Source organism: Squalius cephalus (assembly GCF_949319135.1).
Source record: "Squalius cephalus genome assembly, chromosome: 13".
Lineage (NCBI taxonomy): Eukaryota > Metazoa > Chordata > Actinopteri > Cypriniformes > Leuciscidae > Squalius > Squalius cephalus.
In genome coordinates, this window is record NC_137134.1 from 28,530,388 (window position 1) to 28,558,285 (window position 27,898).

The 27,898-nt window shown below is 36.9% G+C and overlaps 3 protein-coding genes across 4 annotated transcripts in view; 1 reads left to right on the forward strand and 2 right to left on the reverse strand.

Moving 5' to 3' along the window:
- LOC307169635 (SLAM family member 5-like) overlaps positions 1 to 27,898 on the reverse strand; it is a gene marked incomplete at both ends in the record, with an annotated part of 281,304 nt that overhangs the window by 87,022 nt on the left and 166,384 nt on the right. The window lies entirely within an intron of this gene.
- Positions 8,328 to 13,100, reverse strand: LOC307169869 (uncharacterized protein). Its single transcript, XM_079890751.1, has 6 exons — positions 13,026 to 13,100; positions 12,078 to 12,410; positions 11,649 to 11,942; positions 11,436 to 11,567; positions 11,068 to 11,132; positions 8,328 to 10,159 (listed from the first exon to the last, which is right to left on the reverse strand). The coding sequence occupies exons 1-6, from the start codon at positions 13,072 to 13,074 to the stop codon at positions 10,154 to 10,156; spliced, it is 879 nt and encodes a 292-aa protein (XP_079746877.1). The 5' UTR covers positions 13,075 to 13,100; the 3' UTR covers positions 8,328 to 10,153.
- Positions 15,608 to 26,168, forward strand: LOC307169820 (uncharacterized protein). Of its 2 annotated transcripts, none has more exons than XM_079890646.1 (8): positions 15,608 to 15,935; positions 16,171 to 16,491; positions 17,429 to 17,758; positions 20,592 to 20,927; positions 22,894 to 23,220; positions 23,510 to 23,611; positions 23,733 to 23,758; positions 24,609 to 26,168. In XM_079890646.1, exons 1-8 carry the CDS (start codon positions 15,884 to 15,886, stop codon positions 24,714 to 24,716), a joined length of 1,602 nt encoding a protein of 533 aa, XP_079746772.1. In that variant the 5' UTR covers positions 15,608 to 15,883; the 3' UTR covers positions 24,717 to 26,168. The 2 variants fall into 2 exon arrangements, with proteins under 2 accessions (XP_079746772.1, XP_079746773.1); XM_079890647.1 differs by having other exon boundaries at positions 15,617 to 15,825; positions 24,609 to 26,162.

Here is a 27,898-nt window from a genome sequence, read left to right on the forward strand (position 1 = left end):
TGGAGAATATGAACTAAAGATTATCAACAACAGCACCATAAGTGAAAAGACCTTCAACATTACAGTTCTTGGTGAGTTGCTTAATGGAAACATAAGTTAAATGAGAATTTGGTGTAATACAACTATTTATAAGTACAGAACATGCATAAATATTGTGTTGTTTGTGATTCAGGTGTTTCAGATGTCCCTGTTGCTGAATTGGATGAAGTGAAGACAGTGTCAGTGAAGGAGGGAGAACCTGTTACTTTAGATCCTGGTGTAGTAAGAAAACTGGATGATCTGATGACGTGGTATTTTAATGATATTCTCTTTGCTGAAATCATTGGAGATCTCAGTGATATCTGTACAGATGTTCAGTGTAATAATGGCACAGAGAGATTCAGAGGCAGACTGAAGCTGGATCATCAGACTGGATCTCTGACCATCATGAACACCAGGACATCAGACTCTGGACTTTATAAACTACAGATCAAGAGCAGCATCCGTCATCACCTCAGCATCACCAGTTTAAAACATTTCATTGTTACTGTCACTGGTTAGTATCACAATGTATAAATCAACCCAGTAATGTTTTCATTGTGGCCAAAATGTGAGCTTTTACTGCATATTAAAATATGCTTAAGATAATCTCAATCACCTTCATTAATAATGATATTTATATTGAAAGGTAAATTTAATAATACAATTTAAATACATTTTTATCTTGAAAGGTACATTTAATACAGTTTTTCTCAATTTTTCAACCTCATCTTCAAGCACTATTTACAAAACCTGACTCCTCTTGCAAAATGAAACTTTCACCTCAAAACAGTTTTACCTGTGTTCAAAATCAAACACTGCTCTCAAATCATAAAAAAGTGATCAAAATGAAATACACTATCAAGCAGTCAGTAAACAATACACCAAAAAATAGAAAACACATTGTATAGTTCTCAGGGAGAAGTAAAATGTTTTTAGTTTCAGTGAACTATAACAACCATTTATAAGTTAAATCAGTATCATAAAACTGATGACCAAAGTAGAAAGGTATAAATCAGTAAAACTGATGATATTAGTAAAACTGATTATAATTCTCTCTGGTAATGACTTGTTGTCTTTATTTTTCTAGATTCAGGTCTGTCTTCAGCTGCTATAGGAGGAATATGTGTTGCTGGTGTTGTTGTTCTGCTGCTTGTTGCTGCTGGTTTGATTCACTATCACAAGCGTCAAGCTAATAGGAATGGTGAGTGTTACATACAGCTGATTTTGTTCTAATTAACCAAAGTTTAATTGAGTTTGTTATTGATCAAACAGGCATCAGGATGCAGCACAATCCTGTTCAGGTGAGATACTATGAACATCTTTCTTCCTGCAATGAACAGATTCAGATCTGTGAGTTGTCAACATGTTTGGTTGTTTGTTTGTTTGATGTGGTTTGATTCAGACAGTGCTGCTCTCATACCATTTTAATTTATTATAAAGAACAGTGGTATGAATACATTTTATGTTATTATAGAATCATAATATTTACAGTATACCGTTATGACACTGGTTTAGGATCATTATGTATAAAATGTAAACTGTAAGTCATTGTCCTTTATTATTTTTTATCAGTATTGAAGCAGATCGATGATGCAGTGCCGACATAATAAAATTCAAATTAACTCTGAAAGAAACCAAATGGTATAAAAACAAAAAGTAATTTTTTTTTCAGCAAGTAAGTCCACCGATAACAAATAATGTTCAAGATGAATGTGTAATTCAACTGCAATTTAAAAGTTTAGTGTTTCAAATTAGGACTAAGTCACATTCCTGAGTAGTTGATATTTTAAACATGATGCTTCAGACAAATCTTTTAATATGTCAGTGCCATTGTTTTGTCTCAAGATGCACAACGTTAAAGTTTTTTCTAAGGCAAGCTTATAAAAGCTACTAAATGTCCTAAATGAACTAAGGCCTAATCCTGGCTTTATTAGATCACTCTAAATTGTTATATATGTAACGGAGGCCAGCTAGTAGTTGCTGTGCGAGTAAACCTCACTCCTCTGATCTCAATAGGCGCTCTAGCGACAGATGCTAGAGGCTGCAGTCTTTAGCCTCCTTGTTAGAGCGCCTGACTCTCATGCCCGAGACCCGGGTTCGAGACCCGCACGGAGCGGGGTGTGAAGGACCCGGTGAGAGGGGTTACATTGGTGCCGTGACCCGGATGGGAGTGAGGTTTAGGGGGGTGAGTGTAACGGAGGCCAGCTAGTAGTTCCTGTGCGAGTAAACCTCACTCCTCTGATCTCAATAGGTGCTCTAGCGACAGATGCTAGAGGCTGCAGTCTTTAGCCTCCTTGTTAGAGCGCCTGACTCTCATGCCCGAGACCCGCACGGAGCGGGGTGTGAAGGACTGATTTAAAAAAGCTATGAAGTGTCTTAAAGAAAAAAAAGTGATGTCTTACTTGTAAGACTAGTCTTAGACGTTTGTGCAACCGGCCCAGAGCCGGCGCCAGCCAAGCGCTGGTGAGGGGGCGTCTGAAATACAGAGAGGGGTGGGATCACATGAATGCATACTCTCCCAGCTAGAAAACATAGCCTATTACATTCCTGAAATTTTATAGAAAAGCCTATAAATAGGTCTTTAGATCACCAGATATGCGGTGTATGCCTACACAATCACGTTACCACGGCACGACAACACCACCAAAATAATCTATGGGGGAGCACGCTAAATCAAACAACCAATCAAAATTCGACTTTGCCTAACAGACTGTCCTTCTCTAAAATATTGCTATTTTAGCTTAATATTCACTCTAGGAAGAAAATGCAATTGGCAAATGTGATTTTTAAATAGCATATTGTATCATTAAAATCCCTTTATCATTCATGGTGGTTTGAGGGGGCGTCGCCGGCCCTGAACCGGATCCAGGCCTGAGTTTATTATTTTAAAAAATAAAACCTGCCTGTGCATTCAGTAAACATAAGGAAAAAGCACAATGTGTTTGTCTAACTTAATCATCATCATCATAATTTACCTTCTGTGAATATGTGTTTTATTACAGGAGGGAGGTGCAAAAGACACTTCATCGATGGATCCTGCTATTGAGAATGAGACTGAAGCTGCCAGTGAGACACCACTGTAACATCATTTAGTACCTGCCTTTACGTGCTTTCCTACTTCCCACTGAAGTGATTACAAGCTTGTCACATGCTCGGACTTCGGAAAGAACAGGTATCAATGATTATTCTTACCTATATTGGAGAAGAAGAAAAAAAGAAACAAAAAACATATTTAGCTTCCCATTCACTGACAACCACATGGAATTTTGGTCAAATACATTTTCGGTTACTACTGGTGTACCCCTTTTACACATCCACGTCTGTCCTGATTTCTTCGAGGGAAGGGTCTGTGGGCGGATAAATGTGTGTGCTTGTTCAGATCTTTCGAACTAATGGACAAAATAAGCTCACGCAAACAGAAAAACATACAGAGAGCAGCAGCTTTAGTTTCTGCTCTGATAGACACAAGACCGCACCGAACACGGTGAGTCAGGAAAGGTGAGAGAACATTGTGCTTGGATTTTTTTTTTTCTGCAGACGAAGTTTAAATCCCGCCTGGCTAGCGTTTACGCATTAGTTCAGTAGGCGGAGAGTGTCTTTTATGGACTTTTGTACACTACTAAAGCAATCCTGTCGAATATGTTTTGGACTACTCTGGAATTGTTTGAAAGTGGGCAAGCTCAAAATGTTTTAGACCCCAGTTACACCTGTATTTAGCCTCGTCCACTTGTGATGGGATTGACAAAAACTTTTCTTACTCCCAGGTGTATACGGCTTAAAATTAGGTGGCTAACTGAGGGTGTGTTTACATGACAACGATGCACTAAAAGCAGAACAGTTTTTCCTTTGTATAGACAATGACATTGTCAAAACAATCCTCGTTCACAAGGATCTGTGAAAACGACTAAAAAAACACTGTCAGGCCAGTTGTTGGCAATGTCACTTTGTAAAGAAACATTACGCACCTATATACTTAACATATAATATGCGTGGTCATGATGTCACCGTTTCACTAATTCACGTTTTTGTAGTTTACATTGAGACGATAAAGGTATTGTTTTTACAAAAACTTGCACTTGGAAACTTGTTTTCAAAAGTTTGTTTTCAGGCCCCCAATACGCCGTTGCCATCACTTAAGTGTTTTGGGCCGTTAATTTACAGTGTAAATGGACCCTGATAGAACTGTTTACATGAATACCTCACCAAGAATGACACATGCTGCAGCACCTGCTCTTCACAGAAATGAGCATGTGCACAAATATGTTTTTGCTGTAATTTTGTTGTTTTGGCATGAAAATTGTTTTTCACTCGTATTGTAACTGTGAAACACTGGTATCTTTATGTTGATAATGTGTATGGCTTTTTTTTTAGCTAATTTAATAAGCACGTCTCCCTTGGTCAACCACCTTTAACAAAAAAAGACTGTTAGATTGAGACCAATTAATGCTCTGATCTGTTTAAAATGTGAATTATTTTGTCCTGTCCATTTACAATACTGATAGAACTCATTGTTTACATGAAAATCTTGTCAAGTTGGACACATGCTGCAGCACCTGCTCTTAACAGAAAAGAGAACTTGTTTTTGCTATAGTTGTTTTGGAATTTAAAACATTTTTGCCAGTATTGTTACCGTTAAACACTGGTATCTTTATGTAGTGTTTCTACAAAAATGTCAGTTTACTTTTTTACATTTTTATATTTTTTATATAATCACCATTGTTGAAATTTGCAAAACTGAACCATAAAGAAATTGTAACTTCTTACCTGAACGTGAATAAAAAACTGATGATTAGATGATCTCACTGGCAGGTTATTTCATTTAATGTGTAGCATGTGAGGTTTTAGATGAAGACCTGCGGGCTGAGTGGGGTGGTAGTAGCTTAAGCATGATGTGTTTTGACGTCACAATCGTGTTGCATTGTGGTATGTTGAGCTGCCTGTACACGAGTTGAAAATCGAGGGGTCGAGGGTCTGTCTATATAAACTTGTTCACTTGAGGAAGGGGAGCGCACTTCAGAATGGCGGCTGGGATTCCCCTGGAAGGAAGTGCTTAGGGACTAAGCGAAGCAAAGTTCACCACCGAAGATCACAGAGACATAAGGTGGGCTCTTTTGACAACCAAACCCTAGTAACCGCATGTGTATATATATATAAAGGTTTTTTTTTTATACTTTGTCCTTCTCTTGAGAGTTAAAGCTGTTCAAATAGTAGCCAAACAAATAGTTGATAAAATGAATGAATTGAGTTGAATAGACTTAATTGTGGACTTGTGCATTTTCTTGTGTCTTGGCATTGAGAAACAGCAGCAGAATGATTTTGCAAACAATATTTGGGAAAGAATTAATTGGACAATAACATTGCTTTTATATATAGCAACAAATCTAACCTTTCATTGAAGTAAAAGCATTGAAAGTGGGGGGGAAATCACATTATGAAATGGGATCAATTATTTGCCTCCTTTTATTAAATACTTTTTGTAACCTCCTTTTTCCAAGATAACAGCTCTGAGTCTTCTCCTGTAATGCCTGATGAGTTTGGAGAATGTCTGACAAGAGATCAGAGACCATTCCTCCATACAGAATCTCCCCAGAACCTTCAGATTCCCAGATCCATGTTGGTGCTTCTTCTCTTCAGTTCAGCCCACTCATTTTCTATAGGGTTCAGGTCTTGGGACTGGGGACTTGTTTTGGAGAAAAACATTTATTTCATAATGTGATTTTCCCCCCACTTTTAATTATTTTACTTCAATAAAAGGTTAGATTTTTTGCATTATTTTAAAATAAAATATCAAAAGGATAAACAATGCAGATTTATTTTTTACAGCCATCTTTGGTCATTTATCAAAGGGGCAAATAATCATAATTCTGCCCATATATATATATTGTAAGAACAATGGGTCGTACATTAATATTAATATTAATATTAGCTCAAATGATCTATAGGGAATTTTAATAATTAATCACGAATATGATTAATATTTTGTATGTTACAGTTACATTAATTTATCGCAGCTGAACTAGATTGATATATGAACGATTACCATAACGGGTTATGGTTCGTCATTAATACATCAATTGTTCTTATTTCAGCTCGAAGTTATGGGATAACTTTAATGGAATTAATTTAGTTATCAAACAATCTGTTTGTCCAGCGAACAGATTGTACGTAAGATTAAATTAACTCTCAAGGAAAATTATCCTTCTTACAAACACGAGAAAGAGTATCTTTTCCAGGCCTTGAAAAGACACTCTCGGTGTCTGTAGACTAAAATTAGGTTACTTAAATCGTAGCCTACCAAGGTAAAGCATATAGCTAAGATCGAACATTTCAGGGACTAAGTAACATGGGCAATTAAAACAGAGTCAGTCAAGGACATATGGAATTTAATAATTAGACTAATACTACATCGAAACTACGAGTATACACAGAGTAAATACATATTTACAACAGAAACATACGGATGAAAACATTACAAGACCAAACGGATAACAGATGAGAGAGGGAGAGGATGAAAGGGAGAAAGTGAAACTAAAGTTCAGGATGAGAGAGATCACCGAGATGCTCTCTCTCATCGCAAAAACACAGGTAACCTTTTGAGAGACAGCAAGGAATCAAATCACATTAAAAGTTCAATAAACTTATCTTGCAAAATGGTTCTCTTTGTTGCTGAAGAACGCAGAGTTCATGCGTGTGTCCTAAGACCATCGTGCGTGTGTTTCTTTAAGAAAGCCGGGCTCGCGCTCTTGTGTCTTCTGGTGAGCGCGGTAGCGGGGTTTTCGAAAGAGTCTTTCTCTCTGAGTTGAAGTTGTCTGCTGCGTTTGCTTCATGGAGTTCGAAGACGAAAATAAATAAAAGACTTAAAGAAAATTGAAAACGCTCCCAAAGGGAGCCATAAGGTCTTCTCGCTGACGAGGCGGGTTCGTGAAAGTGCAGGAACAAAAACAAGACGAAAGGAAATACAGAACAGAACTGAACGGAACGCGGAGTGTAACCGCTTTTCTAGGGCACAGGAATTTCACTCCTCCCTGGGGCTTGAGCCAATTGGAATGCGAAATTCCAGGCGGGAGAAAAGTTCTTTGTCTCACTATGAGTTTGATTTGCATGTTTTATGGCAGTCTTAGGATCATGCCATTTCTACGTTAAACAATTATAACTGCAGTAAAATGCATTTTATCATAATTTGGTATCCATATCTTTCCTACGGGTATATGGAGGTTTAATTCAAGACCAAATTTGGTATGTTTAAAAGCTACGGCCTAGAAGTACCTTCTTACTCTGTAAGATAAGTATTAAAAGTTCGATTAACAAACTGGGAATAAGACTAACCTAAAATGTGATGTGCATTTACAAGTGGGAATGAAAATTAGACTTTTTTTTAAAAAGATCCACATGGCATATCTATGATTGCAACGGTGCACATCTGAAACATTATTCCTTTAAGGTTTACAAGAATACAACAACCCATCACAGAGAAGAACAATCGTGGAAAAGAGAAATTACATTCAGGTTTACATATTTCTTCAATGGTTATACATATAGAAAATGTAGGATTTAAGTAGGGTTAAAGATTAACACTGCTCCACTCCTAAAATCTTTGTTGCTGGACATTCCTTTAGGCAATAAAACAGCAAAGTGGGGGGAAGGCAATTGCCAGAGAATATTGTTGAACATTCTCTAACTAAAACACTTCAAGATTAAAGAATACATTTCAAAACCACACCTCTATTATAAAGCCAAATTAAATCACACATGCCTAATGTAATTGTACATAAATTAAAGTATATTCTATCCTAATTTAAACACAAAGGGATGTTTGTGTGTGTTTGTGTGTGTGTAGAAAGTTTCAAGTTTCGTTATCTCTCTGTGGTCCAGAGAGGGGAAAGGGGGGGTTCGGAATGTCTCTGAGGTGAAATTAGTGTCGTAAAAGTCAATTGGCCGACTAGCTGGAGCCAAAGCAACTGATTTACCTTCGGGGGTTCAGAGTGGGACAGCAAGAAGGAATGTGCGTTTATGTTCTGATTCAATGAGCCATGATTCATAGCCAATGTGGCTACAATATATATATATATATATATATATATATATATATATATAGTATGCTAGTATATGCTAGTAGGGTCAGACAAGTCTTAAGTGAATCAGAATCATTCATCTGATTCAAACTGGCCGATTACGAAGCATGTGAATGTCTTTATAAATAGGTCTTTGAATCATTAACACCCACCCAAAATGTAAAATAAAAAAAAAATCTCAATCATTCAACTGTTCTGCTCCAGAACATTCGTTGGCGAAGTAAAGCAAAAACTGTCGATATTAACTCATTGTTTATTGACCTGTTGCATAAAGTGGATATCACATTTGAAATCATGCTGATATCCTGGAAAAAAAAGCACTCATGTGATATTACTGACCTGTATCATGTTACACAAAAAACTGCTACAAGAAGAAATTTGACAATTTTGCAGTGGTCTCTTAATTCTTTCAGGACTGTAGAGTGAGATGCAAATTACTTTAAATATCTTTATATTTCTCATACAAAAAATATATGATATTTCATCTTTCACATTTACACAGTAAGATCTTAAACTATATATTGTATATAATGTTTGGTTTGAGTTAATCTGTCGAAAGTTGTTTTGTGTTGAGCAGAAGTAAAACTGTGAGCATCATATGAGTAGGAATGGAAAAAAACACCTTCAACCACATGCTATTTATACAGACACATTACTGACACCTTAAACACAGTAACAAACTGACATCAAACACAAACGTCTAGCAGGAGACATATTCTCATGCACAAGCTGATCATCCAGTCAACAGATCTAACATGTCTATACAGTATGAATCTGGTCTTAAAGACTGAAGTTTGATCATCTCCTCATGGTAACAGGCATAAGCTCTATGTGATCCTCCTCTTCAACTTTCTGTAAAACACATCACACAAGATACAACAATAGCAAAGTTATTATATTAGATTAGATTAGATCCTGAAAAGATCTATATCTCCCTCATACTGCTTTCACGAGTTCACCCCCCTCCCCTCTGGTGAGTGAGAGGAGACGGGGTGGTGGAGGGATTCTGAAGACTGTTGAATATCCTTAGGTGAGTTTGACTGTGATTATATATGGACCCAGGCGGTCTAGCTGATTTGGAGTTGCTTCGAGGTAGACCTGTTTGCCGCCCCGGACACGTCTCATTGCCAGTTGTTTTAATCTCTGACAAAGGGGACCCTCGGCACGGATGCACTGGCACACAGCTGGCCCCAGGGTTCCTACGCAAATATGCATTTTCCCCAGTGTGCCGTCTGGCACAGACACAGTGCAAACTCAGGGAAGACATGTAGCAAGTCTTGCTAGTTGCCCTGTATTGGCCCAACTGGACCTGGTTCCCAGAACTCATGCTCTTCACGACAGCCCCTCGCTGGTGCATCCCTCTGAGGAAGGACCTGATTTCTCAGAGACAGGGCACCCTATGGCACCCAAGTCCAGACCTCTGGAACCTCCACGTGTGCCATGTTCTGGAACCAAGTTCGTTCATTGGCCAGAGGAGAACTGGGGGACTGACCTTGGGCTCTCCCAAGGTTTTTTTCTCCTGATGGAGTTTTGGTTCCTTGCCATTTTCGCCTCTGGCTTTCTTAGTTGGGGATACCTTAATTTTAACAATATTATTGTTATTATTATATTATTGATACTGACGTGCATTTTTGGTCAACAAAACGTGCCTGGAATTCAGCCTGGCCAACTCTCACGTTATCCTGGGACCGGATCCGTGCCCAAGGTTCCCACCACTCCTTTCAATGACCAGGTGGTGAACCTGCAAGTGCTGCCCCTGGAGGAGGCAGACCCGCCCTAGTTTTGCTCTGTCCCATCTTCGCTTTGCACCTGTACGTGAACCGAACACAGAGCTTCAGGACCTCAAAACAGTTCTTTGTCTTTTATGGAGGCCAGCAGAAGGGAAAGGCTGTCTCTAAGCAGAGGATGGCCCACTGGATAGTGGATGCCATCGTCTTGGCGTCATCGTCAATTGCTTCTCAGTTGAGTTCCCCAGCTGGTGAACCCTGTTGAGTTCCTCCACCACCACCTTCGCCAGTCAGATGTGGTGGAGCGTCCGACGCCAGGCCTAACACTCGTAACTAACACTTTCAGAGTCAGATAAACACAGATGAACACAGATATTTTAGTGCCACTCACTAGACATTCAACTTTGGAAGTATCACGAGACATGCAAGAAGCAACAGAATATAATTTTTTGAATCGCATATTTTCATGAGCCTGCATTACTTAATCCTTTTGTGTTGGTATTACATGGATTATTTTTGTAGACAGTGGATGTGGAGTTGCCAGCATTATTTTCATGGCACCTCTATATGTAAGTGTTAAAATGTAAGTGTTGTGTAACTGTTATTTTTTGTGTTTTTCAGTATAGGGACAGACTTATAGGGACAGTATAGTTACCGTTTAATGTTCAGTTATGTTGGAGATTGAAGAGTTTCTGTTATGGTGTTGTGTTTTTGTGGTTACCATTGCTCTGAAAAGTAGCACTTGTGGTGTGTGTTGCTGTGTAATGACTTTAGATAGCTGACACAAACTTGTTCTTGTTTTAAACCTTGTGTAGAATTTTTTTTGTCCACCAAATAGATTTTTTAGTGTATATCCTGTTTTTGCAGTTAATTGAAAGTGTTGATGGCTGAGTGATCCTGAACTTTTCAGTTTTCTGATTACTATTCACATTGAATGCTGGTATTGTGGCATTTATAAATATCTAATATGCTGCTGTTATATATGATAAGACAAAAACTCAAGCACTCACACATCTGAATGTGACTCACTGTTGAATTTAACCTGAGACTAATGATCTGATGATGATGAAGATCATGTGATATCAAAAATGATCTACTTCCCACCTCTGAAGTCATGATTACAAACTCATCGCATTCAAATTTTGACCTGAGAGGGCATTCATGTCCAGTTTTTGACTAGGAAACTATTTACGATAATTCCAATAGCATGTGAAGGCAGCATAAATATAGAGATTAAATGATCTTACCAACTGTTCTTTTCTTTTGTAGAACCTTGGCTCAGCGTAAGTGATCCCTTCTTCACAAGTCTGAACTGTTTAAACAAGAATAGATGCAAAAGATGCAGCATTAAACAATCAATCTTAACTTGATCTCTTTATTTACAACATATGCATTATTATAAAGACTCTTATCAAGAAATGTAAGCATCAATACAGTTAATTAAAAACTATTTAACACTGCAATTTTTTTAAATTTTACAACTTTTTTAAACAGGCATTAAAAAGGTTTTCAGAGTATGCATTCATTTGCATATGCATATGCATTTGTAATAAAATCATAATATTAGAGTATTCTTTCATATAACTTTTTTAAAAGCTGTACGTAAAACACTTGCCTTCTCGATCAGTTTTTCTGTGTTTCTTGCTGATCACGACTATAGCAAAAATCATCAGAGATCCAGCAGCAGCAGCAGAGATCAACACTATCAGAGACACTGGAGAGTGTGAGGAAGACTGTGTGTCCGGTGCTGTAATGATAAAGAAAGAATGAGTCACAAGACAGAGATCAGGTCAGTAAACACACACATATATCATCAGTGCTGTGGCACCTGCACATGTGTGACAGAGTGTGTTGATGTCCAGATGTGTGGTCTGGTTGCTGATGGGATTGTTCAGCACACAGCTGTAGGTGTTTTTATCCTGATATTCCACCTCCAGAGGTAGAGAGAGACTGATGCTGAGATCACACACACTGATGCTGGACAATACACTGATTCCTGCGTACCAGGAGAGAGTCGCATCACACACATTCAACACTGATGAACACACCAATGAACATGAAGATGATGATGATGAAGAACAGTGTGAAGAGTCTCTGCTGATGACAGGAACAGGCAGACGAGCTGGAAAACAAAAGAGAATAAACAGAAATATGAACAAATCAGCATTATTATTTTTACTTTAATGTTTTGAGTGAATTTTTAGTGTAAATTTATAAAACAAACATGTGAATGTTTGGACAAATGATCTCGACTCACCATAGACAGAAACACTGAATGTTTTTGATGACAGTTTTGCTCCAGTTATCAGTAGTTCATAATCTCCAGCATGTTCAGTTGTGGTGTTTGTGATGATCAGAGATCCAGTTTGATCGTCCAGCTTCAGTCTGTCTCTGAATCTCCTATCAGGACCATCATATATGGAGAAGATTTGCTTCTTTGTGTTTATTTTAGCGATGAAAGATGTTTCATTTCTAAATTTCCACAGTATGTCTTGATCTTCATGTATTCTAGCATCAGACTGTAAAGTGACAGAATCTCCCTCCATCACCGACACTGACTGTATTTCATTTTTCTTGGCACCAGACACACCTGAAGAACATGAACATGGACATATTAAAGCTCCTTTTTGTTTATAAAGCCTGAAATCAGCTGTAGATTTTATTGTATAAATATTAACTGAATTAGGTATTTATTGTATTTTAAACTTATCTGCAGTAGAGTAAAATCAAAGTGTGAAGTTACACATTTTTTAAAATAATACATGGTGATAATTACATCTTAATTCATTCTGATCATTAGACAAAACAGGCTCACTGCATCTGATTCACTTAATTTACTCAGGGTTTCCACACTTTTTATCCAAACTTCCACTCTGTAGTTGTATATGATATATTGCCAAATTATTTAAAAAATATATTTCTTAGAAATTGCTGGAGAGAATTTGCAATTTAATTTTTGATATTGAGATATAATAACAAAAGACGCCTGTGATTTGCAATCGGATCAATGGTTTTGGATTTCTGAGTAAGAAAAATGCACATTCACAACAGAAAGTGCAGAAATTTCAAATACATTTTTTTTTTGTCAAAAACAGAGACCTCTGCTGATGAAAATAATAATTTGACGTCTAGCAGATTTATCATCCTGATGCATGCAGAAATTAATTATTCCGTAAATAAATTATAAAATGCTTTTATAACTCACCGATCAGTCTCCACCAGCACACACAGAACAAAAAAAACATGTGAAACATTTTATTCAACAGTTCACTGAAAAGTCTGATCTAAAGACTATATCCGGTGAAAACACTCAAGCTGTTTATCTGGTTTGTGAATCCTCCCTCTGACAACGTGTGACCCTCCTATTTAACACACATGCACTGAACATGAATATGTTTAATGTGTGTGTGTGTGTGTGTGTGTGTGTGTGTGTGTGTGTGAAGGTTTGAAATACATTTCATGGTAAAATGGAGCCTAACTCTATCGATTTAAATATGGTTGTATATATTTGTAGTTTTAGTGTATGGAAACACCAAATCACACAGTTAAAACCATGTGCCATTTCACAGTACTAGTTTTACTGACGTTCATCTTCTGAGTCAGACTGAAACCTGCTGCGGCCGGTTTTCTACAGAAACATGATCTGTTGGATGGACAAACATCTTGTAGGTGAGAGTGAGCATTCAGAGGTGTTTAGGTGAAGAGTTTCTTCCTGTCCTGCTACGTGCTTTTTGACTTTTTTAATCAACTTTTTAACAATAAACCATGATCAGACACATTGTTTGACAGGGAGAAAAACTAATGAAAAACACACTGATCATATTTTGCTCATATTTAGTAAATCAAGCATCAGTTCAGGCAGGGCACATCCGTCAAGCTTGCATCAACATCACCAGCTCCTCCTCTCATCCGCAGGATTTGTGCTTCAAATATTTCCTCATCAAATTCAGTCAGTCATTTATCTAGATATAAGTCATTACATTTAAAGAGGCCATATTATTCCCTTTTACAAATCTTGATTTTGATTCTGGGCTCTACTAGAACAGGTTTTCATGCTTGAACATTCAAAAAACACTCTTTTCCCCATATTTGTCATTGTTGAAGCTCGAGCTGCGAGCTGAGGAAAATAATGAACTAAACAGAGTGTTACAGTCTGTCAGTAATTCTCTGTTTTGTTCCTGTCTCTGTGAAGCCCCTCCTTCCGAAAAAGCACAATGTGCTCTGATTGGTTGGCTGGACCAGTGTGTTGTGATTGGTCAAGCGCTTCAAGTGTTTGTCCCCTTGTTTGTCTCCATAGTTACCCTGATTAGTTCCTGATTTTTCCAGGTGTGTCTTATTTTGCCTTGTGCATAAATACCCCAGTGTTTCTCATGGTCTTTGTCTTGTCCATTGTGGATATATGCATTTGTTTTAGTTTCTTTTGAGTTGATTATCATGTTCTGGCCTGGATTTACTTCTGTTGTTATGTTTAAATAAACCTTCAGCTGCATTTGGATTCAACGTCCTGTTTTTACTAAACAACTGTTACAGAACACCAGACCAAATATGGATCCAGCAGTGAGACTCGTCTGATTTCGCCAAGAAACTCGCATATCGAGGACCACATCAGAGAGTTCCTGGACATTGCTAATATCACTGACCTCCCAGGCTTTGATTGACTTATTTTGCTATGGATTACATAACGTGTTACAATCTACACTTATCTGTGATGGTCCTCGAGGATCACTGAGTTCCTGGATTATAACTTTTTGGATAAGTGGAAGGAACCTTCCCCTAAACATTGCATCTATCTCCCAAGTCTGATGATTTCAAGTCCAGTGCTTCAGAGTCCGGTGGTCCCAAGTCCAGAGTCTGCAGCCATCAAAGCCGTCACTCCCAAAGCATCAAAGTCTGTCCCAAGGAGTTTGAGTGTCTAGTGTGGCAGACACAACGCTGTTGTCAGTGCGAGCAGGGACGCAGGGAGTGCCGTAAACTGAATCGTACATGTCATGCATTTGTCTGACTTCTCTTACAAAACAGCATTTTTTTTAAATGTAAATTAAAAATAGATCAAGCCAAATTTAGCTTGAGCCTGAGGCTCTTGAAGATTAGCCAATGGGCTGTCGATTCATTAAATAAGCTGTTTTCCCCCCAAAAAGCAGGGTTTTTTTTTCAGCATAGTGAACCTTCTCCTCCATTGACATCCATTTAAAAAACAGTCTCTGGTCTCCTTCCCTGCTTATGACAACATAAGGAGTGTTGTGTTTTCTTATTTCTTTTATGGTAACATTGCAACCTTGCCTTCAATTGTGGCTTTGTCAATACGCCAATTAATATTTCCTCTTATTTAAAAAAAATATATAATAAAATAAACCTCTGGCGATGGTGAGGCAGACTTCTCGGATTCTCAGAAGATGTTTCTCTCTGATCAAAAGCATGATGGGAAACGACTTGCTGACAACACAGCTTAATGCTTATTGGTTTAATGATGTATAATGTAATGTATTGATCTCTTTGAAATGTTTTGGTTTTAAAACTCTGAGATCATATTCCCAAATTTTCTGACAGTGCTATGTCTGTTTCATAACTGTTGTCATATTTCTAAATAAAAATATTAATCTTAAAAAAAATGCCTGTATTAAAGTAAGAAACACGTTTTTCGAATACAATAAAATAACAAATGCTTTGGATGTCTTATTAATCATATTTATTTTCACATAAAAATAACGGAACCTAAATCCAGTTATGTCCAGCAAGCAGCAACACAGCGCATGCGCGTGAATCGCGCGAGTGACGACAACCGCCTTTGATGTGTCTGATGATGATCCACTTTTACGAGAGAGATCTGTATGTGTCCGTCGTTGCTGCACTTTTTCTCTCTTCTCCTCTCCTCTCCTCACTGCAGGGCGAGGTTTATCTCAAACGAGCCTAACCGCCCATCAATACAAACAGAAGCTGGAAAAGATTGTTGTTTTGTACAATTTAAAGAGCGTTGGGCGCATCACAGATTACTTTCAGTTTCACAGGTGAAACAGCACTTTTACGTCACCGAATCTGCTGTCATTTTAGGCAAACATTGTGAAAATGCAGAATGTCCCAAATATGCGCTCATTGCGCGTTTATTTACTTTTGTACGGTAAGACATTTTAGGTTATTATTTCTCTTGTCTCTTAATGACAACGCGATGAACGAACGTGAAGCAGTTTAGTTCATATTCGACGGAAATTATTTTAATAGGCCTGTAGGCTATGTATTTTGCTAGACCATTCTAAGACATTTATTTGTTAAAGTCTCTTTTCTGGTCAACGATAAAAATGAAAGTGAACGTGATTTGTGTGTTGTTGTTTCATAACTGTTAATTTCTTCTTCAGGTGTTTTTGGTGTTGGTATGGAGGGAGAGTCAGTGTCTGTGATGGAGGGAGATTCAGTCACTCTAAAAAATCTTATAGAAAAAAAACAAGAAATGATATGGTATTTTAACAACATTAACATCGCTGAAATCACTGGAGATCAGAGTAAGATCTGTACAGATGTTCAGTGTAAAGAGAGATTCAGAGACAGACTGAAGCTGGATCTTCAGACTGGATCTCTGACTATCGGAAACACCAGAAACACAGACTCAGGACTTTATGATGCACGGATCTCTAGCAGAAACCATGGCGGTGGAGAATCCTACTCTGTTGTTGTTCAAGGTAGGTCATTATTTTTAAATTCCCCCTAGAGTCAATAATTTTATTTTTATCCCTTAAATAGATTGAATGTAACTCTACACCCTTGCTTCCTGGATACGGTTCATGAATATGCTAATTAGCCCTGCATCCACTCACTCACAATAGATCAGATCTCTTGATGTCGTTTGACTCTACAGTGAGCAGCACCACTTGCAGAGATCCACTGGCTTAACCTTACTGTAGTAAATGTTGCACAATGCAAATACAGGTTTAATTCAGGCATATATGTTTTAACCAGAAACTGATACAGAAGTAGTGGAAGACAGTATTATACAGACTCCTCTACAAGTCGATGTATCAGAATGGTAATGCAATTATGTTCGCTCTCTACAACGTCAGACACATATCAGTAATTAATATGATTGGCCTTTGGATTGACTACATTGTCAAACAGCTAATAATGTGTGTTACACAAACCATGTTCCTGTTCGCCATCTCAGTCTGTCTTCTAACAATCATCAGAAACACTTTGAACAACTCAGAACATCAGTGGAGAAAGGCATTTAGTTCATCATAATACACATCGTAATAGAAAAATAGCACAATTTTCTGAAGTAATATCATGGATAACATTCATCTATATTCATGAATTGTATGATGTTCATTAGCCTATGTTAAATAAGATCATTCAGTATACTCATAAATGTTTGTCTGATGAGTGAATCTGTAAATCAATGATGTTCTTCTGCTGTTTGTTTACATGTGCTACATTTAGGGGTGTGCAATATCAACAAACAAAAAAAAAAAAAAAAAAAAAAAATGATGTGCTGCTGATACCTTGGCTGGTTTAGTCCAGTCATAAACTAGCTTTTCATATTCTTAATATTCATATCCTGTTGTGTAATTTTGTTTTGCTCATAGGGGCTTTTCTTTTCTTCTTCTTCTTCTTCTTCTTCAGGTTTGTCTGGTGTTGATACAGATGAAGTGTCAGTGATGGAGGGAGATTCAGTCACTTTATACACTGGTGTTCAAACAAACCAACAAGAAAAGATTAAATGGTATTTTAATGACACTCGTATAGCTCAAATCACTGGAGATCTAATTAAGATCTGTACTGATGTTCAGTGTAATGAAGGCACTGAGAGATTCAGAGGCAGACTGAAGCTGGACAAACGGACTGGATCTCTGACCATCACAAACATCAGGACATCAGACGCTGGACTTTATCAACTACAGATCATCAACAGCAGAATCAGCATCATGAAGAGATTTACTGTTACTGTCGCTAGTGAGTATAATAGTATTGACTCAATAAATATATACATCTTTGATCTAGGGCTGGGTAAAAAAATATTGATTTCTCGATTTTTACGAACCGATAACGATTCTTAAATCCCAAGAATCGATTAGTCATCCTGTTTTCATGAATGAATGGAACATTGTAGCGCGCATCCCATCCAATAAATCACAATAATCTTTGTGCTTTGTTATTATTGATATGAAACAAAGTCTCAGATTTCAAATTATGTCCATTTTCTTACGAAATTCAAAAACATAATTACCGTTTTGGCGCTGTGGCGTGAGATCGCTCTGGCTCAGCTCAAGAGAAGCAGTAGCGCATGATCTTCTCTTCCGCCTTAATAATACCAGTAACCGCGCAAAATAAACATGAATGAGCATCTGAAAGTGTGTTAAAAGATAGAGTACAACTTATCGAAATCCGTATCATGCCACATGGAATCGCTCAATCAGTGTTTCAACCGTGGAAAGACGTAAGTAAAACAGCTTGTAAACAATGTCATGTAACGTCACATTTACCTCAGAAAAAACATATCCCGTGAACATAATGTTACAGGTCTCGGGCAGTCGGGAGGACTGTAAGCAGTTTAAAAACTTAACAGTAAATGAGAGAGAGAGAGACAATAGTTAGTGGTTGCTTAATAGTTAGAGGACCTTTGTTGTCTTTTAATCAACATTGTACTTCAGAGTCATTAAGACACTTTGAATCACAGGATTCATAAATACGTTGAAATACATATAACATATAGTTACTTAAATCAAATCACAATAAACAAGTAAATAAATAAATCAAGATAGGAACCTTAACCATATGTACAGACATGCTCTAGCCTAATTCACACAACTGGCTGAACTCGTAAGTAAACACAAATGGACTTCTTTATGACAAAAACATGTATGTGATATGTATATGACATTAAAACATGTAAATAAACATTTGATATTAAAATTAATGAATTTAATAACTAACCTTAAGAGTAAATGAGAGAGAGAGAGAGAGAGAGACAATAGTTAGTGGTTGCTTAAAGGGAGGGTACAATGGTGTTTCATGTATTCAGAGTTGTTTACAGTGTTAAAGAGATGGATTCTCATGTTAAACATGGGCAAAGTTTTAAAAAAATATTTTGGACGAATAACAGAGAATTTCTGTGCTGAAAATCTTACTTCCGGGTTGGTACAAGTTTCGGCTGGTTTTTTTTCGACCGTGGATCTAATGACGTAGACCAGAGTGGAACTCCTTATATGAGCATTTCTCTCGGAAAAGCTCGCCCGCGCGCACGTCGACCAGAGGAGAGCGAGACCGCGCACATCAACGCGATTCAACAGGAAATCATCGGCAGCCAGCGCTGCATAGGATTTGTTCAAGAATGTCTCCAAAAAAGTGTGTTTTTGGATGTGAGGGAAAGCTTACCGTGTTCAGCTTTCCAAAGAACCCAGTGTTACAGGAACAGTGGATGCAGTTTGTTTTTCCGGGGCAGCAATGGAGTGTAGGAAGTGCGGTTGTGTGTTCTGGTCATTTCAGTGACGAATGTTTTATTAACAAGGCTCAGGTCGACGCTGGATTTGCAAATCGTTTGCTATTAAAACGTGGAGTGGTCCCAGTGATAAAAGACCCCATTCATGTAAGTACAACTGGATCAGATTTCTTTCTTTTGCTGGAAAGCTACCGCTTGACTCTATAGCTCCGCCTCCAGGACCTCTGCTTTTTCCGGAGAGAATCGGAAAGCTGTATTTTTCTTTTATAAATTTAATAAAACTAAACACTTTTTTGAGATATTAAGGATGCACTACTACTCTATAGGTACTCAAGATTAACATGAGATTAGGTGAAACTGTGCATGTTATGTACCCTTTAAAGGTCCTCTTTGTTGTCTGAGGATGCACCGCAATCGTCACGGCAACTCCTCTCTCTCAACTGCCAACCACAATTCAGAAGATGCAGCTGAGCTGCCCAATGTAAACTCAATACATAATAAAACTTATATATATATACAAGTACTGAAATAGACATGTGTAGGTAATAAAAGAAAGAAAGAAAGAAATATAAAGAACGAAAATAAGAAATATATACAAACAATCCAATATCCCTGTGACCCAACTAAATTCAGGGTGGTCACATTAAGCTCGTTAGTCAGCTAGAAAAATTAACTCTAGAGAGGAGCATTTTGCTAAATATGCACCATATTATATTCATTATCATTTTTAATGTTCTTCAATATTTAATGCATGTTTGAATAAATCTAGTAAGTTTTTATGACAGACACCATTTAAATGTTTACATTTCATATAACTTTATTAGTATAAAAATAAATAAAAGTGTAATTTAAGTTTTTATACAAATCAGTTAATTTTTACCTTCAATATTATAGTAGGCTAATGAAGCCTAGGCTACAACTGACTCCCATAGTTTACAGCATTAGTTAAGGCATTTGTTTAGAGATTTGAAATTTGCCATGTATTGTACCTGATATCCAAAATAATCAATATTGAATTGAATCGAATCGAATTGCAAGCTTGTGAATCGAAATCTATTCGAATTGTGACATTTGTGTCAATACCCAGCCCTACTTTGATCTCATCGGTTGATCCATAAGAAATCAGAGAAGTCATTATGTATAAGAGCATCCTTGAGACTGAATATATGTTTGTCTGATGAGTGAATGTGTAAATCAATGATGTTCTTCTGCTGTTTGTCTGCATGTTACATTATGAATCCAGCCATATTTCTCTATTCACAATCTTTATGATCTGGAGGAAACATTTTCACTGTCCATTTGTGTAATTTTGTTTGGTTTATAATGAGCTGTTCATTTCTTCTTCAGATGTGTCTGGTGTTGGTACAGATACAGTGTCAGTGTTTGTGATGGAGGGAGATTCAGTCACTCTAAACACTAATGTTAAAACAAACCAACAAGAGAAGACTATATGGTATTTCAATGGCATCCGTATAGCGCGAATCACTGGAGTTCTCAGTAAGATCTTTACAGTTGATCAGTGTAATGAAGAAAATGAGAGATTCAGAGACAGACTGAAGCTGGATCATCAGACTGGATCTCTGACCATCACAAACATCACAAACACACACTCTGGAGAATATAAACTAAATATCAGCAGCAACAGGACCAGCATCATGAAGAAATTCAGCATTTTTGTTCGTGGTGAGTCGCTATGTTTAAAAACAAGAACTGCACATTTAAATTGCATCAATAATGTGTTTAGTGATATTTTTGCAGTGACATTCAAAGAGATGATTTTTTTTTTTTTTCATGTAAATTAATTCACATTTATTCGCGTTTACTGTTAAAGGGGACCTATTATGCCACATTTTACAAGATGTAATATAAGTGTCTTCAGAATATGTCTGGGAAGTATCAGCTCAAAAACCCTCAAATGATTTATTATACTATGCCCTAAATGCCCCTTTTTGGGTGCGTTTATCTTTAAATGCAAATGAGCTTCTGCCCCCCTTTCCAGAAGAGGGCTTTGCCTTTATAGCTTGTGCCTCGTGTACGGGACATATGAATGTCTTTTATTTATTCAAAAACTTTTGACTCGTATCTTCTTGTCTTGTATTCACACTCGAAATCCATATAGTTCCTTTATTACTGTTTATTCTTCCAAGTCAATAAAAAAAAAAAATCACATTTCTATCATACAGCATAATCCTCTTGGCTTTGCGCAGTCTTCTCAACAACGTATTTGTAGAGATACTATACTTGTGAGACAATGTTTGCTATATTATAATAAATGGTCACTAATGAAGGAGCGACTCCAGCAGAAGTAGAACCTCTGAGAATGCATGAAAATGAAGATGTTTCTGTATGGTTAGTTGATAAATTTTTCAAACTGAGAACATTTAGCCCGTTTTCCAAGTATCTGAGATATTATGTTACCACTAGCTGATCTAGTGAGGATATAAACATGACCGATGTCACGACCGGCTCAAAGCCATGGCAAATGAAATGGAGGACATAGTGATTGGTTTGCAGAAAGAAACATTTATTAACATAAATAGGAAAATATAAACAAAAAGAACATGGTCATCTGTAATGTCTGTCAGGTGCATGAATGTAAGTGTATCAATCACAGAAACCAAAATACTAAACCAAATAACAAAAGCAAGTTTAACCTAAAAACAAACCAGAGCCCAACTCAAAATAACGCGGAGAAAGAACACCCCCCTCAACACTAGCCAGCCTAAACTTTATAGAGGAAATGAACAGGTGGACATCATTCCCTTGATGAGTCTCCAAGCCACACGCACCAGCCGACCGTAGCAGGAGTAGAGAGACTCGTCACACCGATCACTCAAGGGAGGGATCTATGCTATGAACAGTCCATCACCAGCCGGGCGTGGCTTAACACTTGTGTTACGTCATAAAAGACAGTAGACATAGTATATACTGTATAGACATACACTTAAGTTTCAGTCTTGCACACAGTTGAGTGTCCAGACCTCTCAAAGTATATTCCTTGGCTGTCTAGAGATCATCTAGTGAACTTTTGTTTTCAAGCACTCAAATCACTCGCACGTGCCATTGTAAAGCCTTATTAAAACTGACAGCGTTACCTCCGCTCCCCAGTTTCATTCGAGACCAGCGAGTTTTTATGGCCGGAATGAACCAATCCTTCTGGCCTGGAACCCCCTTTTCTGCAGTGGAAATGTGCTGAATAGTTTGAGAATGGACACAGGTCAGGAATCCGCACCGGAAACATGTTGGTGAATTTTGCACAATTTCCATTATTTTTTGCCTCTTTAAAGTGATATTTGGGATGGATATGTTTGTTTGGGTTGCTTTCAAATATCGACAGCGTTTCTCAGAAATCGCTAATTGCACCTTTAGATGCATCTGTTGTTTCATACTATGTGTTTCATACAACTATGCGATTTTACTTCACTAGGAATCCAAACTGCAGTGGACTTGATGTAAAAAAAAAAAAAATACATACATACTGTATGTATTGTATATATAAATGAGTTTTATAAGCACAAAAAGTCAACAAATGGGAAATAGGCTGAAAGTTAGGATAAGCATGAGGAATCAATTTCATATCCTCAGTTCTTGATGTGTTGTTCATTTTCCTCAAAAATATCCTCCAATCATCTGTTGGTTTGTGTTTCAGGTGTTTCTGCTGCTGAACGAGATAAAATGAAGAGAAAGTCAGTGAAGGAGGGAGAATCTGTCACTTTAGATCCTGGTGTAATAAAAAATAATAATTCGATTATGTGGTATTTTAATGACACTCTCATCACTGAAATCACTGGAGATCAGAGTAAGATCTGTACAGATGTTCAGTGTAAAGAGAGATTCAGAGACAGACTGAAGCTGGATCATCAGACTGGATCTCTGATCATCACAAACACCAGAAACACAGACTCAGGAGAATATAAACTAGAGATCAACAACATCAGATTCGGCATCATAAAGAACTTCAGTGTTACTGTCATTGGTGAGTATCATTAAGTCACTCAAATCAACCCAGTAAATGTTTTCATTGTGGACTCAATATTAAAATGATGCATGCACATCAGGTGATACACAATTAACATGAAAAATACAGACAATTATGAATGCGGTTTCCTGTTCAGCTCACCGTGATGCTGTTTTTCTAGAACCCACCAGAAGGCGCCAATTATCATTACATGTAATAAAAATGATGACCAAAGTAGCAGACAAATATATTGGTAAAGTTGTTTGTATCAGTCACTCTGTGAGTAATAATGTCTGTCTGTCTTCAGCTGTTGTAGCAGGAATAAATGCTGTTGCTGTTGTTCTTGGTGTTCTGCTGCTCGGTGCTGCAACTGCTGCGGTGGTTTACTATTGCCGAGGAAAAATCATATGTGAGTATTACAAACAGTTGATGTACCTAGATGAAAATATATTTATTGTTTGAAAATTTTTATCTTTAAAAGATGTGAACATTTTTATTTGTATTCTAATTAACCAAAGTACTGTGTGCAGGCTGCAAGACGAATCTCTTTTATCAGGTAAGATAATGAGCACTGAATCACCCTGCATAAAAACTGATTCAGATCTGTGAGTTTGCAACATATTTTAGTGTTTTATGTAGTTTCACTCAGAAATCATTGTATAGAAACACCAGACTACACTGCTCCCATACTGTTTTACTATTGTAACGGTCACCAGCTGAAGTGCCCATGAGAGCCACCAGAGGGCACTCCACACCAGACTATCATCACTCCCTAACAAACTACATTTCCCATAACTCACTGCCCGGACTCATCATCACTGACTGCATTCACCTGTGTCTCTTCACCCTGTTAGTCTCAGCCTATTTATACCATGTTCACTCATTCACTCACTGTGAAGTTTTGTATGTTGTTGCACTGCATTTCCGAGCCGTTTTCCCTGGTTTCATGCCTCTTGGTTTTTGAATTTCTTGCCTGTTCCGTGGATTACTCTTTTGCCTCTGATCCCTGTTTGTTTGTTTGTTTGTTTGTTTGTTTGTTTGTTTGTTTGTTTGTCTGTCTGGACAGCCTACCTGTGTTTTGATATATTGCCTATATATTGGATTACGTGTCTGGATTGCCCCTTAGCTGCATTTGGATCTCAACCTAAGTGTCTCGGAGCAGTTTGTAACAACTATACAATAAATATGAATACGTGTATATATTTTATGTTATTATAAAATTGCAATATTTTGCATTGCTATCATTATATTATTATTATTATATATATATTTGTAAAAAAAAAAAAAAACTTCATTCATCAAATATCAGGGGAAAAACAGCATTTCAAGTCTATATTTTTGTGTTTGTGTCAATGAATCATCAGTTTCATTCATTTATTTTACCTTCTGTCAATCTGTTTTAATAGGCATGTGTTGTTGAGGACCCGTCCCTTAATCAGAATAACCCTCAACTGCCGGATGTGAATTCCCCTGAACCCTCTGTGACTGAGGCTGCCATTGAGACACCACAGTAATGTTATGTTTGCTTGAAAAATCCAACATAAACTATTTCAAACCTTTAAACTTTAAACCTTCAAACTTAAAGCTGTTAAACTACAAACTTTTTTATCTAGTTAATTACTTTCAGGAAGAGATCACAAAGAAAAGATGAATGAGAGAAGAGGAACAACAAACACTCACAACCACAATCAGAGAAAAATAATGCCACAATACCAAGATTACACTGTTAGGTACAATACTGAAATATCACCTCAACACCAATTTCAGCTAATTCAAACTAATTTGCTATAATTCAGTTTTTAAGTCATTTAAATATTGCATTAAAAATGTAAAAATATTGAATTATGTAAACAATGCTTTAGAAATTCAAACAGTAAATTGGCTAAGAAACAAAGAACTGTGTTGGCAGCAATGCAATAGAGTGCTTTGTTTTTCATTAGGGTTTGGGTTTATTGAAGAGGCTAAAGTGATCCAGACAGGAACAGTGAGACATTACATTAATAACTGAACATGAATCATTCAAGATGGATATTTTGACCAAGTAATGTCCAGCTCTTCACAGAGCAGCTGACAGTCAATCACTCAGGTACTGAACTGAGTGTGTACTACTGATACTGGTAATGTTACAATATTTACTATTGTCTCTATTGTCTATTGTTTACTATTGTCAGTTGACAACTCTAGAGAGGAACATCCCTGATGAAAACCGGATAATTCTTTTATTTATGTTTGATGAAGAACTTTGTGTTTTGGTTTGTACTGACGTAGCTTTTGTGGTTAACAGAAAGTCAGTTAAAATCCTGCAAGGCTTCATCAATGAAATATCACCATTGTGTCCTTGATCAAACTCTCAATCTCAGGAACTGAACCTGTAACGGAAGACACTGTGGATAAAAATGGCAACAAAATGCCAAATTTTATTTTCATTTGCAACATTTTGTTGTTTTGTATGTTCCATACCTGTTACTGGCTGCTGTGCAAGCATGTTTACTGGTATTAAGCATCTGAATTATGTTTTAAGTTTTTCACTTGAATACTCTTGTCTGAACAAAATACTTGCAATTGTACAAATCTCTGTTTCTTAAGTTTATCCTGTTTAATTTTCTTGTTCAAAGAGCTCATTGTCTTACAGAACATCATCAGATCTCTCTGAACTCTGGGGTTCCCAAATCAACTGCAGGATTTAGCATGGTGCACTTTACCGTAAATGTTCTCAGAAAAGTAATGTCAGTGTCATAGAGTACTGTGATAGGCCTCAGAAAAACACAACCGTAGAAGGCAGAACTTGGGTGCCTTTCACTTTGAGTGGAATATTTTATAATTTTTTTCTGTATTGTTTGTTTGTTTTTATCATTGCAACAGTAAAGGAAAATGTGCTTTAAAATGTTAGCCCATAAAAACACTATTTTATTTTCTGTAACAATGAAATGTAATGAATGACATTAAACAGATCTGTCTCACTCATTACGACTGAATCTGTGAGTTTGTTATCAGAAATAACTGAACTAATCATTTGTAGAGTGACTGTCTCTGTACATTACTTACTGATGGACTAAATGTTCACCTGTTACATTTTAGGATTCTACTTTTGACATTTACTAAAGCTAGATGTACAACTTCATCTTTAGCAATATGACCAGTGTCTAATCAACTGTGATTTTAATAAGTTTTTATTTCATCTATTTATATTGGAGGAAGGTGAACGCTGTTCTTGGAAATCTGAATTCTTAGGTAAGGTTTCTGTGACAGTTTTCACATTGATTAAACATTATGAATTTTACTTGCATAATATAAGTCAGTTTTTCCTGTGAACGCCGCTGTTTCACGTTGATCTCAGTGCTATGATGCTGCTTTAGCTGCTTTTGCTTCTGATGTCCAAATCACAAACAAAAATCACCGGAGTGGATGGTAAACCTCACATGAAGCTGATTTTATAAGATGGAAATATGACATCTAGAACAGCAGCATCTCTTAAATAGCGCATCCTATCAGTTAATAGTAGAGATATTATTTTAGAGATGTGATTTTCTGCTTTGGACACTAGAGAGCGATGATGTGCTTGTTTTACATTTGCAAAAATATCCAGCAGAGCTTTTTTTGTGTGTGATACTGTAAATGCAATGTGCAGTAATACATATATACAATACAGTTAATATCTTATTTTTTTTAATAAAATAAAAAATAAAACAAGAAGAGTAAATGACAGGAATAGAATCACAGTAAACGGTGGAATCAATATTCACTGATGAAAGTTATGTACATTTCTATATGATAACCCAGACAGAAACATGTCGGCCAACATCTGGTGCAATATCATGTGGAATACATGTGTTCCAGATCTGGGCCGACATGTTTCTGTCTGGGAAACTAAAATTAGAACATTTTAGTTGAGTTTATGGATGATATGCTATTGAGGAACCACTAAATTATATATATATATATATATATATATATATATATATATATATATATATAAAATCAGACATCACAATAACACTCACACACTTAAAAAAAAAAGGGAAAAAAGGGAATAAATGTGAGCAAAACGAAAAGGTGTGAGACCGGATCCAGTATGAACTCTCATCATTTCCGCTGGATAAAGATCATCGTTTTTTGGGGATGTTTTCATACACAGACTCCGTTTTTGATTTCTGAAAGGAAACACAAACTCTGTCAGGAACTTGATGATGCAACGAGAAATTAATAAAGGTTTCGATCTGAATAACCTTGTTATTCTCTTAATAAAACCTTTTAATACTCCAGATAGATTAGTAGAACTGAACATAATTTTCTATCATTTTTATTCCAAAGGATGATCTTGAATGCTGCTTTTTTTTATTTTTAATATGGAAATCAAATACAGACATTTTTTACTACTACTACTTCTGAAAGATGCTAACATAGAGCAGCAGGAGGAAATGACATCAAACATCCCATTCATGACTTTTTAACCAGTTAAATCATCAAACAGTTGGAGTTGTGTAGGTTTGCAGTCTGCTCTTTGCGCTATAGCAACAGCAGAGACACTAGTTGCAGAACGTCTACAAAGAAAGCAACGTGTGCTAAAGCTGCATCTCAGCTCAGATAATGATGAACCGCAGAGACGCTGCAGATCGAGGACACACTTCAACACAACATGAGTAACAACTCCGTGTCCTGCTTTCTCTAAAGACAACCTATAATGGTATAAAAGCTG

Excerpts from the sequence above, each read along its gene's own strand:
- LOC307169869 (XM_079890751.1), bottom strand. The coding sequence starts at position 13,074 with ATGTTTCACATGTTTTTTTTGTTCTGTGTGTGCTGGTGGAGACTGATC. Across the intron at positions 11,568-11,648 it reads ACTCTGTCACACATGTGCAG|CACCGGACACACAGTCTTCC; the intron begins GTGCCACAGCAC and ends TTATCATTACAG. Across the intron at positions 11,133-11,435 it reads CAGAAAAACTGATCGAGAAG|TTCAGACTTGTGAAGAAGGG; the intron begins GCAAGTGTTTTA and ends TTGTTTAAACAG.
- LOC307169820 (XM_079890646.1), top strand. The coding sequence starts at position 15,884 with ATGCAGAATGTCCCAAATATGCGCTCATTGCGCGTTTATTTACTTTTG. Across the intron at positions 20,928-22,893 it reads ATTCAGCATTTTTGTTCGTG|GTGTTTCTGCTGCTGAACGA; the intron begins GTGAGTCGCTAT and ends TTTGTGTTTCAG. Across the intron at positions 23,612-23,732 it reads TTGCCGAGGAAAAATCATAT|GCTGCAAGACGAATCTCTTT; the intron begins GTGAGTATTACA and ends TACTGTGTGCAG.